The following is a 12,195-nucleotide window of genomic DNA, read 5'->3' as shown; positions in this document are numbered from 1 at the left end:
TAGCACACCTTTAACCATCCTTTGAGGCAGCTATAACATTTTAAATAAAGATAAGCACCTGGTTTTCTGAAACTCAGGCTCTTGAGAGAGTTTTAATGCTTTAATTCTTTCAGTGTTAAAAACACACCTTTTGATTGCCCCCTAGGGCAAATAGTCAAACATGCTTTGTAGATTAGAAAACTTTTTTTTAAAGTTTTTTTTTTTAAAGCACAAAACCCAGTCTTGTACTTTCTAAAAGCTTTCTACAGTACAAATTTAAGTTTAAATTTCTGATCCCTGCCCCAAAGAACACTTAGTTTGTTTGGAATGCTTATGCAAATGAATGAGCCTTCATCTTTTTTTTACTTTTTAATGAATTCTAATTAAACAGCATGTTGTGGTCTTGGTTGGCTAGAGAAAAAAATGGAGACTTTCAGTCCATCCTCCTTTGTCTATTCTTTCTAGCTAAATATTTTTCCCAATTATGTAGACAAACACTGGAAATTGCTCAACCTTTATTCCACACTAGAGGCCCAGTGCATGGATTCATGCACAGGTGGGGTCCCATAGCCTAGTCCCAATCGGCTCTCTGACATCCCCCAAGGGGTCCCGGATTGCTAGAGGGCTATTCTCTGGTGATGCACCCCGGAATTAGGCTCCCTCCTCTCTAGTTCCAGGTGTGTCACCTGAGAACCGCAGCTGCCAAGTCACCACAGCTCAGCAGCTCCTGTGTTGAGCGTCTGCCCCCTGGTGGTCAGTGTGCATCATAGCTACCGGTTGGATGGTCAAACGGTTGGACAATCACTTAGGCTTTTATATATATAGATAGCCTGGGTTTGGGATCCACCCTCCTGGGCGTGTGGTCAGGTATGGACTTCATCCCACTGGCAGCCCTAATACGGGTTACATCCAGAGTTTCATTTCCTCCTTTGACTGGCCCTTCTGTTATGGCCTAACTAGAGACATCAGCTCTCTTATTTCACTCATTGAGCCTTTCTTTGTTCTCTAGTGTTCATTTTAAAAAAAGCAAGCTTCCTGCTGCTCACAACTTGCTAATTTGCAAGGTACGGTTTTGGGGGAAACCTTCAGAATGTTGTTTTCCAACCCTGAGAGTCAAATTGCTATGTATTTAGAAAACATTTTCTAATTAAAAGAAAAAAATTTTCCCCTCTGATTTCAGTGCCTGTGAATGCCAAAGAAATTTAATTTTGAAAGGGATAAAAACACAACATCTTTTTCTAGTTAGTTCTGAGCATATGCAATGCAAACAATGAGTTTATAAGTGTGCAAGTGCACGTGCACGCGCGCGCGCGCGCGCGCACACACACACACACACACACACACACACGGAAGCTCAGAGCAAGGCTTGTGGGCTTTGGGAAAGCCAGTGCTTTGTGCCTGGACTAGAAGAACCCTGAACCCTCACCTAGTGCCTCTGTCCCTTGACATACAAGTGGTTCCTGGTGACTCAGACCCGGGGTGGGTCCCCCTCTCTCCCTAAGGACCCCTTTCACAGAGAATCACTAAGAACTGCTCCTCTTTCAGGCCCCCAAGAACTCTGGTAGGAGCCAACCAAGTCAAGGCGTGCGGGGAGGGGGGGGGTGTCACACCAGGGACATTTTATACAGCCGAAGGCATTACTGAAGCCAGAACATCCAATTAAAAAGACTGGATGATATCCTAAAAGATGCATCACCATCAATATTTTTTTTAATAATCATACAACTTTCTAAATAAGAGGGGTCCGGTACTCATTTTGTTCAACTCCACATTTCATAGATGGACAAACTGAGGCCCCGAAATAGATAAATGTTACTGGGCTAGTTATTAGTAAACTCTGGACTACAATTGATTACATACATGTAACAGCCAACAAGCCCTGAGCCATCCCAGCCTGGCCATGCCCCCCACTAACACTTCTCACTCTAACTACTAAACCATGCACTATGTGAAATAAATGGAGGTAGATACATTTTCACTTGGATTGAAGCCGAGTCTCCTAATTCTTAAGGTGAACAAACCATCCTTTGATTCAATGATTCCTTTTAGGTGAAAAGATTCATGAGTTACCACCATCCCATTCTCTTCTTTTTCTTATGTATTCATAATGAACTTCAAGTCATCTTTTATCAAACCGTTTATCACAAAGTAGCATATAAACTATATGCTGTGATCACACATTGCACAGATAGCAGACAGACAATAAATGAGGTAAGATTAGGGGATTTTTTCTTATTTTTCATTTTACAAGTGCTTCACTGCTTGTAAAATGAAGAAATAAAATTAACTGAGCACATTTAATATGCAAAAAGGCCAGATTATACTTAAGTAGGGGAGAAGGCTAATGCAGACTGCAATGGTTCACAGCCAGGATCCTAGAATCAGAGGCCGAGTTCAGAACAAAACCAAAACCTAAACCAAACCAAAGACCATCCTTGCAGTCTTAAGGGGTTGGGAATAGGGACAGTAGCTGGGGGTGGGGGAAGGGCAGGAGAGTTAGGGCAGTGTGGGCACTTTCTCCCGTCCTCATCATGAACGAGAGGGTAGGGAACCATTTCTCAGGTAATGATGGTGATAATTAAAGAGATCCAAATCTATCTATTCCACCACAGGAGCCCAGTTTAAAGGCTTAAAAAAAAAAATCCCACTACACTAAAACGAAAAGATTTCCTTATTGTGCTTCAAAACCAATACAGTTTGCATAATAAACCCCCTAGAGACATTGACTTAATATTTAACTAAGGCTAAATTACAAGATTCTACTTCAGAGGCACTGGGCAGAATCTCTGACGCCTCATTCTGTTCCACTCCATGCAAGTCAGCGAGGGTTACAATCTGGCCATTGTTGAATACTTTTCAAGACTCATTAATCTCAAGCAAGAACCAACTTAACAAGCAGGGCAGTCTTTTGAAGTGAACGGTGGTAGTGGTTTAAACAGAGGATTAGGAGATAATCGCATTTCAAGTCATCTTTTGGCACTAAAATTGACCCCCGTCTGGGGCTGTGAATTACAGGGAGGGGCAGGCTGTCTTGCTCTCTTCCCTCATCGGGTCTCAGACTCCCTGTGACACAGCCAGGTGGCAGCCAGCCCACATCCAGAGACGCCACTGCACTGTGATGTGTTATCACAAAGTTCGCCTCTGAACCAATTTATAAGACTGTTGTATAAAATAATATCCTAGACCAGCGGTTCTCAACCTGTGGGTCGTGACCCCTTTGGGGGTCGAATGACCCTTTCACAGGGGTTGCCTAAGACCATCGGAAAACACATATATAATTACATATTGTTTTTGTGATTAATCACTATGCTTTAATTATGTTCCATTTGTAACAATGCAATTGGGGGTCACCACAACATGAGGAACTGTATTAAAGGGTCGCAGCATTAGGAAGGTTGAGAACCACTGCCCTAGACTCTACTGCAGATAGACACTATCTAGCTGGTGGGCATGATTTAAATGTGAATTTTAGATCTGCTTTGGACCGCAGGCATCAGCTCACTAGCTCTCAACAATCAGACTGTGAAAGGTGTGACATCCATCATTTTCGACTCTTGCTCTCCAACACTGCTTAGTTTGACTTGGAAGAGTAGGAACAGAAGGACCTGCCAAAAGGAAATCTTTGGCCAGGATTCTGATTGTGCAAATAAATAAATAAATAAATAAATAAATAAGGAATTTATATTCCCTAAGCAATTAAGCATTTTCTAAAGTGTTCCTCCAATCGTGTTGAATACAAAACAGCAAACCATCTAACATTTATTAAGCAATGGATTAGGTACACATTTCAAATGCACTGTCTGCTACTGAGGGGATTCACAACACAAGACCAAATAAGGAAAGCCACGCTAGCACTGGGTCTGCAAAAGGGACGCCATGCCTCCCCCTCCTCTTCCTTTTCTTAATGTCATCCTGCCCAACTTTCGCTCTTTTCCTTCTGACTCCATGCCAGGGATGGACCTCTCTGTTTTTCCTTCAGAAAGCCAAGAGACATATGAAAACATGCTCAAAGTCACTAATCATCCGAGAGATGCAAATCAAAACAACAATGAGGTACCATCTCACACCTGTCAGACTGGCTATCATCAACAAATCAGCAAACGACAAGTGCTGGAGAGGATGTGGAGAAAAAGGAACACTTGTGCACTGCTGGTGGGAATGCAGACTGGTGCAGCCACTGTGGAGAACAGTATGGAGTTTCCTCAAAAAACTTCAAATGGAACTCCCATTTGACCCTGTGATCCCACTTCTAGGAATATATCCCAAGAAACCAGAAACACCAATCAGAAAGGATATATGCACCCCTATGTTCATAGCAGCACAATTCACCATAGCTAAGATCTGGAAACAGCCTAAGTGCCCATCAGTAGATGAATGGATTAGAAAACTGTGGTACATCTACACAATGGAATACTATGCTGCTCTAAAAAGGAAGGAACTCTTACCATTTGCAACGGCATGGATGGAACTGGAGAGCATTATGCTAAGTGAAATAAGCCAGTCAATGAAGGAAAAATACCACATGATCTCACTCATTCATGGATAATAGAGACCACTATAAACTTTTGAACAATAATAGATACAGAGGCAGAGCTGCCTCAAACAGATTGTCAAACTGCAGCAGGAAGGCCGGGGTGGGTTGGGGGGCAGGAGGTAGGGGGGTAAGAGATCAACTAAAGGACTTGTATGCATGCATATAAGCATAACCAATGGACATAAGACACTGGGGGATAGGGGAGGCTAGGGGACTGTCTAGGGTGGGGGGATAAAATGGACACATATGTAATACCCTTTGTAATACTTTAAGCAATTAAAAAAAAGAATTTAAATTGAAAAAAAAACACTTTATTGTTGAAAATATTACATATGTCCCTCCCCTCCCCCCCTCTTTGCCCTCTCCCACCCTGGATGGCCCTCTGTTAAGCGTCGCAATGTGAGCATATAGAGAAGGCTCATGACCATGTGACAAGCCTCCAAGGCTCCTGTAGTTGTTCCTTTCATTTTAAAGCTAGGGACACCCCAGGCCAGAACAGGAAGTGCCTTGAGTGAACTTTCACTGCTAGAATTATAGTCCAAATCTCTTGATATTCCAGCCTGACCCACAGCTCCCTGCCCTATTAAATGTCTATCCTCATCCCCCCCACAGCTGTTTGGACCAAGTAGAGCCACGGTATACACTGGCCTGAGATGGACGGAGGCATGTGACACATGAGCTGGGTCAGAGTGTCTTGAAAATCTGAACTAAAAGATGGTTGGAAAGTTGCCAGCTGGCAACAGAAGGTAAAGAAGCAGACACGTGGAGTGACAGCTTCTCTGCAGCAGACAACTGTTCCCTGGCGTCAGTTTCTGGGTGGGTCTGGTTCTTTTACAAGACTCCTCAGAATCTTGCAAAAATGCCCTCTTTCCTGAGCTCGCTGGAGTGGTGTTCGTTTCTGGAAACCAAAAATCCACTACCTATAAACACCAGCCCGTGTTCCTTTCATGGTATCACAGCACCAGGAACCGCTAAGTACACTTCATAGCTGCTGATGGAGGTGGAAGCAGAGCCCCCACCCCCTACCCATATACACACCTTGCTTCCAATCAGGCAGATCATCTAAAGCTGTGAATTATTAGAAGAAAAACTCTCAGAAGCAATCAGGGCCTTCAACACAATCAGTAAAACTGTAGAAACATTTTGGATATATCAGGTCTTTTAAAACTACAGGCCCGATGCACGAAATTCGTGCAAGAGTAGGCCTTCCTTCCCTTTGCTGCTGGCACCGACTTCCCTCTGGCACCCAGGACCCGGGCTTCCCTCTGGCTGCCCGCAGGCACCCGGGACCCGGCTTCCCTTGCCAGCCCTGGCTTCGTCCAGGAGGATGTCCAGTCTAATTAGCATAATGTGCTTTTATTATTTAAGAAAAATAACCACACACAGGTTAGGATGCTGGTGAATATATCTTTTGATGTTAGGTAAAAACATTTTTTTTTACAAATGGGAAAAAAGGGCAAATGTTAACCTTACTGGAGTTCAGAGGGCATGAACCAGGTTTAATAAGGGCTGGTTACCCCTGAGCAAGCTATCCTACATAATAAAAGGCTAATATGCAAATTATCCCTATGGGTGGGAGTTTGACTGACCAGGAGTTACACGTGTGCTGACCACCAGGGGGTGACGTGGAACATGGCAGGCTTTGGCGATGGGGCAGTCAGCTGGGGGAAGGGAGGCCCCAGCCAGCAGCCGTTAGGGACCCTACCCATGCATGAATTTCATGCACTGGGCCTCTAGTTTATTATAAGGAAAAACAGTTGGCCAGAGAGATTAAATGCCCAAAGACAGGAGTCCCTAATTTAAATGCTTTCAAAGAACCAGGGAGATCACAAAGGGTAAGACAACAGGGAGTGGAGAGGTCTGTGCCTAAAGTGAACATATGGAATAAAAGTGTTAAAATTCAATTTTAAATGACTTTCTTAGGTCACTATTGATGATACCATAAAGTCAAATACCATTTCTCAAAGTCTTGAACTTTTAAAAATCTCATAAAGACACATTGCCTCAGACAAGAAAAATCAATAGTTCAGTACCATTTTATGTTAACACCTGGTGGGAAAAAAAATTAAAATATTAAAATTCTTTTTAAAAGTACTCAAAAGGCAGACAGACAATTCTCAAGAGTTAAAACAAATGGCTAAAAAAAATCTGAAAAAGGTTTTCATCATCACTAAAAATACATGACGTGGAAATGAACTGAGATACCATTTTTTCATTGTTTAAATTAGCAATGATTAAAAAATAACCATACACAAAGCTCAAGAGGAAGCATCAAAATGAGTACTCTCACACAGATGATGTGGTGACTAAAAGCAAACAACACTCTAGGAAAATAATTTTGCGGTGAGTCATTGGCCATAACGCTTCTACCAATCCCATGCGGCAGGAAAAGGCTTCCTCTCTTAGAAATGAGCCCATTATTTCCCAGTGGATAATGTTTGTGCATGTTTTTGAGAATTTTTGTAAGAGTTTATTTGAGCCAAACTGACATATATTCCGGGGAGCAAGATCTCAAATGCTCTGGATAATGTAATTTCATTTTGGTTTGGTCAAGGCAAAGCTCAAAGGCAAATTTGTGGCTCAACTTTGGGAATCAGCAAGTTACATTTAACTGTACACTAAACCTTAATCTCTTATTCTATCTGTATTACTCCTGATTTTTATTTTATGTGCTGTTCCCATTTTTTTTGTATATCTCATCTTGAATGCCATGAAGTATCTATGAAAAGAGGCAGAATACAAACAAGTAAAATATAAGGACAGGGAAAATGAACCTTCCAAGGATCAATCATGTTATCAATCTTTTCATTGCTCATTGCTCTTTCAAAAAGTGGAGAATAAAATTATTTAGCCAAAAGTGAATTTGGCCTCATGTTACAAAGCTAAACACCATGCAGGTTCAATGAAAGTGCCTCTAACCTTTTTGAGATACAGCAATGCTATTTTAAAGCCTCTGTTTTAATTTTTGGTGGGGCTATCACTGTGCCGCTAAAGGAAGTCAAGAGATCACAGTCACTCAGTTGGACTGAGGCTCTTCTGAAGCACTATCAACAATATCTTTTTATGAGCATCTAATTAGATAACCCATTCCCCAACTTTTCTGTCCCAAAGTCTAAGATTCTACTGAATTCAACCAATGACAGGTTAAAAACCTTGATAAGTGACAGGTGACAGAAATAATGATGTGATGTCTTCCAGCTTATTTAACGAAAGCTCATCTAAATCTTCTGAGATAAATACCTTAGACTTGTCAAGAAAGGTATGTAAAAGACAATTATGTAGAATACAGAGCTAAAAAATGCCATGCGGCCAACATGAACCACAACCACAGCAAATAAGCAATAGAAGAGAACATTGTGCACAACATTTTAATGTTTAAACTTCAGCTTTAATATCTTTTTTTTTTTAAATGAACAGTGAATGCTTTTCATGTCATTTAGCTGATTTGCTAAGAAACAACCATGGTAGCCCTCTCTCTTTCTAGCACAGAAGGCCACTTCGTTACTTAATCCAATGTAATCCTGAGCAAGTTATTTAACCTTTCTACATGTCAGTTTTCTGATCTGTAAAATGGGCTGGCAATAACCCTCATCAGGATTGCTGGCAGGATAAATGAGGTAAAATATAAAAAGCACTATTACAGTGAAAGGCATATATACTAAGGGCTCAGCATTTGACATGGCTTATTACTATTTGAATTATTACTGCCCTAATCTATACAATGATGAAAATGATACTAGCCCACTGTTATGAAAATCAAATATGGTAATGAAAAAAAAAAGATAATGAACACAGATGCCAATAAAAGCTGTACCACATAAGGGAGAAACAATCAGGATTGTGATGAGAAAGCAGTTAGCAAATCATAAATTCTGCTAAACTATTTCAGACTGTATGAGTCACCCTGAATAGAACAAATGACTTTTAAAAGCAATAAAACGTGTTGGGACTTCATCCAATGACAACTGTAAAATTAATATAAAATTTGACAAGAGGTTTGGCGCTCCTGAATGCAGCTGCCTTCCAAAGACTGTTGGGTGAGATTAGATGTTTCAAGTTACAAGACTTCAAGCTCAGCCCCTTATGTAATTAACATTTCTTAATCCTGAGCCCTTGAGGAGGCAGCCACTGTTCAGGGATAGCCCTTCCAGGAGAGAGGCTGCCTCTCTGTAGGAAGCTGACAAGAGCCTCACCCTGCTCCACCTCTCCTTCCCCTGAAACCCCAACACCCCAGGAATTTCCCTTCCCTTTGTCCACCTTCAACACTGGGGCCAAGCCAAGCGTCTCTCTTCATTATCTCTGTAGTGCAGAGGACCCTCCCTTCCTACTTGTTAATTTCCCTCCCTCCCTCCCCTCTCTTCTGCCTCCACCTCCCCCCACCCAGCACCCCCATGGCCTCCATTCTCTCCACCAGGAACTGCCAGAATCACATACACTGCCTTCCAGATGCAAATGAGCACACGGAGCGTGTAATTCAACCTGGGTGTCTGGTGGATCTGGCCATGCACCCATTTTTAAAAGCAAGTCACAAGTTGCCAAAGCTCAGGACAGACTGCATACTCAAAGGTTAGGTGCTTTCCTTTTTCAGGCAAAGATTTCATTTGCTCACTCTCAATAAAAGACTGGTAATTCTATCTCAAACAGGAAATCCTTTGTGCACTTTGAAATGAGGACTCCAAAGCGGAAAATAACAGCCAATAATGACAATCAGAGAGCCCTGTGACCACTGCCTCCCGGCCCCTCAGGAAAAGTTTCCACCCTCATTGGAGGAGATAACTGGCCTTGAGCCGACCTTACACATTACAAGATATTCCCAGGATATTACAAGTAATTAACATCATTTGCCCCCCTCTACCACCATAAGAGTTGGATTGGGGCGGGGGGGGGGGGGGGGGTGGGTAGGCGGTACCTCAGAAAATAAATGACTGAAAGAAACTTAAGCACCTGGTCTTTCAAGCATTTTCAGATCTTCAGAACAGAAGGAATGCTCCCCACCCCCAACTCCTCCAGTGGCCGCCACTGCTCTGCAGGCACAGAAGCTGGACTCAGACAGGGAGGGGACAACTGCCCTGCCATTCACCTTGTGCAAGATGCCTATTCTAAGCGGGTCATACTTTGAGACAGAAGCTGGATTTCACAAGAGGGCTGGCCAGGAGACAGGGGAAGGAAAGCCTGGCTTGCAGTTTTAGGCAGAAAGGAGAAAACAGGGAGCATCCGAGGCCAAATAATCCTAAAGGCAAACCTAGGACATTAGTGGTCCTTTAGGCTGGAGGCTTCAACCCAGGCCCCATACGTTTGGACTGCAAGTATTCCGTGTTCTGTTGGCATGTGATATTTTTAAAAAATGTAAGCCTACACTTAAAACGTGGGAGGTGGCACGTGAAAAACAGATCTGGCAACTCTGGCCCGTATTCCCACGTGGCAGTGACAGCAGGCACAGAGGGACAGCTTGCTCCCTGGGGCCCCGGGGGACTCACGGATTCCCCCCACCCTGGGCACCTCTCCCAACCCAGGACGTCACTGTTTTACTTCTTTCCCTGCCTTTGAGGATATTCAAGTTTATGGCTCATGATCAAGGTCACCCTAACATGTTCTAGAAATGAAAAAAAAAAATGAAGCCGGAAGTGGGGTGGGGCAATCACTGACTTAAGATCACAGCACTTCTCAGAGCAGAGCTGCTGCACGAGAACCCCAACTCCTTCACACACAACCACCCACTCCTGAACTGTAGCTTTTGGAATCCTGAGTTAGGAAACTTGAAGCGGTATGAAGCAATATTCTATGAATATTAGAGAGACAAAAGCATATAAGGCAGGGTACCTTCCTGAGGGACTTCTCGTGTAGTGGGGGCAGCTGGCATAGACACAGAAACTTGTCCCTGAAGCTCCCTCTTCCAGCTAAACAATCTCTGACCTTAGAGTTCGTTGATCTTGCTGACCCCTTTGCCTTCATGGACTAGTCACTATGAGTTATCATGTTCTCAAGTATCAGGCCCCGAGCTCTGTGCACACTCTGTCTTCACAACGATTCTGGGAGGTGTGCAGTACCAACACCATTGTATTGGTGAGACAGGTAAGACTACAGACAAGGGCACCCAGACAAGTGCAGTGGTTGAACTGCCTTGAACCCAGGCCTTTCTTATCCCAAAGCCCGTACCTGGCAGCAGGCCTTGCTGCCTTGCAAATATTCATCATCTCCCCAGTAACAATAATAATTAAAATAGAATTTACTTGGTCCTGAAAAAAGTTAAACAATAGGGTCTCAAGTAAAACATCAGAAAGGGGCTCCACCTCTCTACCTGGAATTGCCACTGAGTTTCTGTGTCTATGCCAGCTGCCCCCACTACAGGAGAAGTCCCTCAGGAAGGTACCCTGCCTTATATGCTTTTGTCTCTCCAGTATTTATAGAGTATTGCTTAATACCGCTTCGAGTTATTAGTCAACAGCTTCCAGGTTCCATTTTTGATCCAATTTTACTAAAATGGGCCTCTTAGGAGGATGCATTTTATGGCCCTTCTGAGTTCTCAAAAAGTCCTGTCTTCTCCACACACCACCTCTCCCCTCGTCTAGTTTTAGTCACCCACAGGAACGTGGACACCACAGTACACAAAATCTATAGATACTTTTCTTTTTTTGCAAACAAAACAAGTTGTGTTTATAGCATTTTATTTTTTCCTGTTATTTTTCCAAAGTAAGCCAGGCAAACATTCAACTCTAAGTGATTAAAAAAAAAAAAAAAGAACATATATGCAAAATACTTGGATGCCAAAGCAGGTAGTTGTTACAGAAGTAGTAGCAATCTATGCATAACAGTAATACTTACAACCCATATGATGACCAGTCTTCTGGATAAATAAGGATCAATATTCCAGTGAGTGAACGGAAGAAATGTGATGTAGAACACTTCTTGACCCAAAGCAGCTGAAAATCTGAATAGGTAATAGTAGAAATAATTCTTCACAATGTACTTTTGTACATAAGCCTGAAAAACAAAAGTTAGAAGACTGTGAGTTCATTGAACTTGCCACTAGAGGACAAACTTTGAAACCTCTCTCTAAAACTCTCGGGTCTTAGTTGCCATGGTGTTGCCTCCCCTCTCCTTATGTCATTATGGCATTGTTACCATCAATGTACATAGTTGTTGAACATCTATCAACCCAATTTGTCCACACAATCACAGAAAAAGTTAGCTCTTCATCGAATTAACTAACATCCAAGACAGAAATATCAGGGAAGATAGGAACATTGAAAAAGAAATAGGGGCAGGGTGGAGGGGGTCAACTGGGGGGAAAAAAGGATCATCTGTAATACTTTCAACAATAACGATCCAGTTAATAAAAAAAGAAGTAGAAGAAGGTACCAACAGATGAAAGAATATGCCGTGTTCATAGATTGGAAGAATTAGCATAATTAAAATGTCCCTACTACTCAAAGGAATCTATATATTCAATGTAATCCCTATTAAAATAGTTTACCTTTTAAATGGGACAAAGAAGGTTAACCTACTACAGTGATGGTGCAAAAAAAAAAAAAAAAAAAAAAGCAGTAAATATACACAGAGCCTGCTAATAGACAGTCCCATTTCCCCTCTTATTCTGGAGTAGGCAGGAAAAAAAAAAAGACTTAAGGGGGTTAAAATAGGAATAAGCAATCTATTCAAAATATGGTGAACACCTTTAAATT

At 42.3% G+C, this 12,195-nt stretch overlaps 1 protein-coding gene across 3 annotated transcripts in view; it reads right to left on the bottom strand.

Annotated features, from left to right (window-relative positions):
* The window catches only part of SGPP2 (sphingosine-1-phosphate phosphatase 2), a gene marked incomplete at its 5' end in the record, with an annotated part of 84,448 nt that overhangs the window by 33,453 nt on the left and 38,800 nt on the right, over positions 1 to 12,195 (bottom strand). For all 3 annotated transcript variants that reach the window (XM_081095936.1, XM_081095937.1, XM_081095938.1), the window contains one exon: positions 11,336 to 11,494. In XM_081095936.1, coding sequence (XP_080952062.1) covers positions 11,336 to 11,494 — 159 coding nt within the window. The remainder of the gene's footprint in view (positions 1 to 11,335; positions 11,495 to 12,195) is intronic.

Source organism: Myotis nattereri (genome assembly GCF_964212035.1).
Source record: "Myotis nattereri genome assembly, chromosome: 7".
NCBI lineage: Eukaryota > Metazoa > Chordata > Mammalia > Chiroptera > Vespertilionidae > Myotis > Myotis nattereri.
The sequence above is the reverse complement of the archived record's forward strand: the minus strand, read 5'-3'. Positions and strand labels throughout refer to the sequence as shown.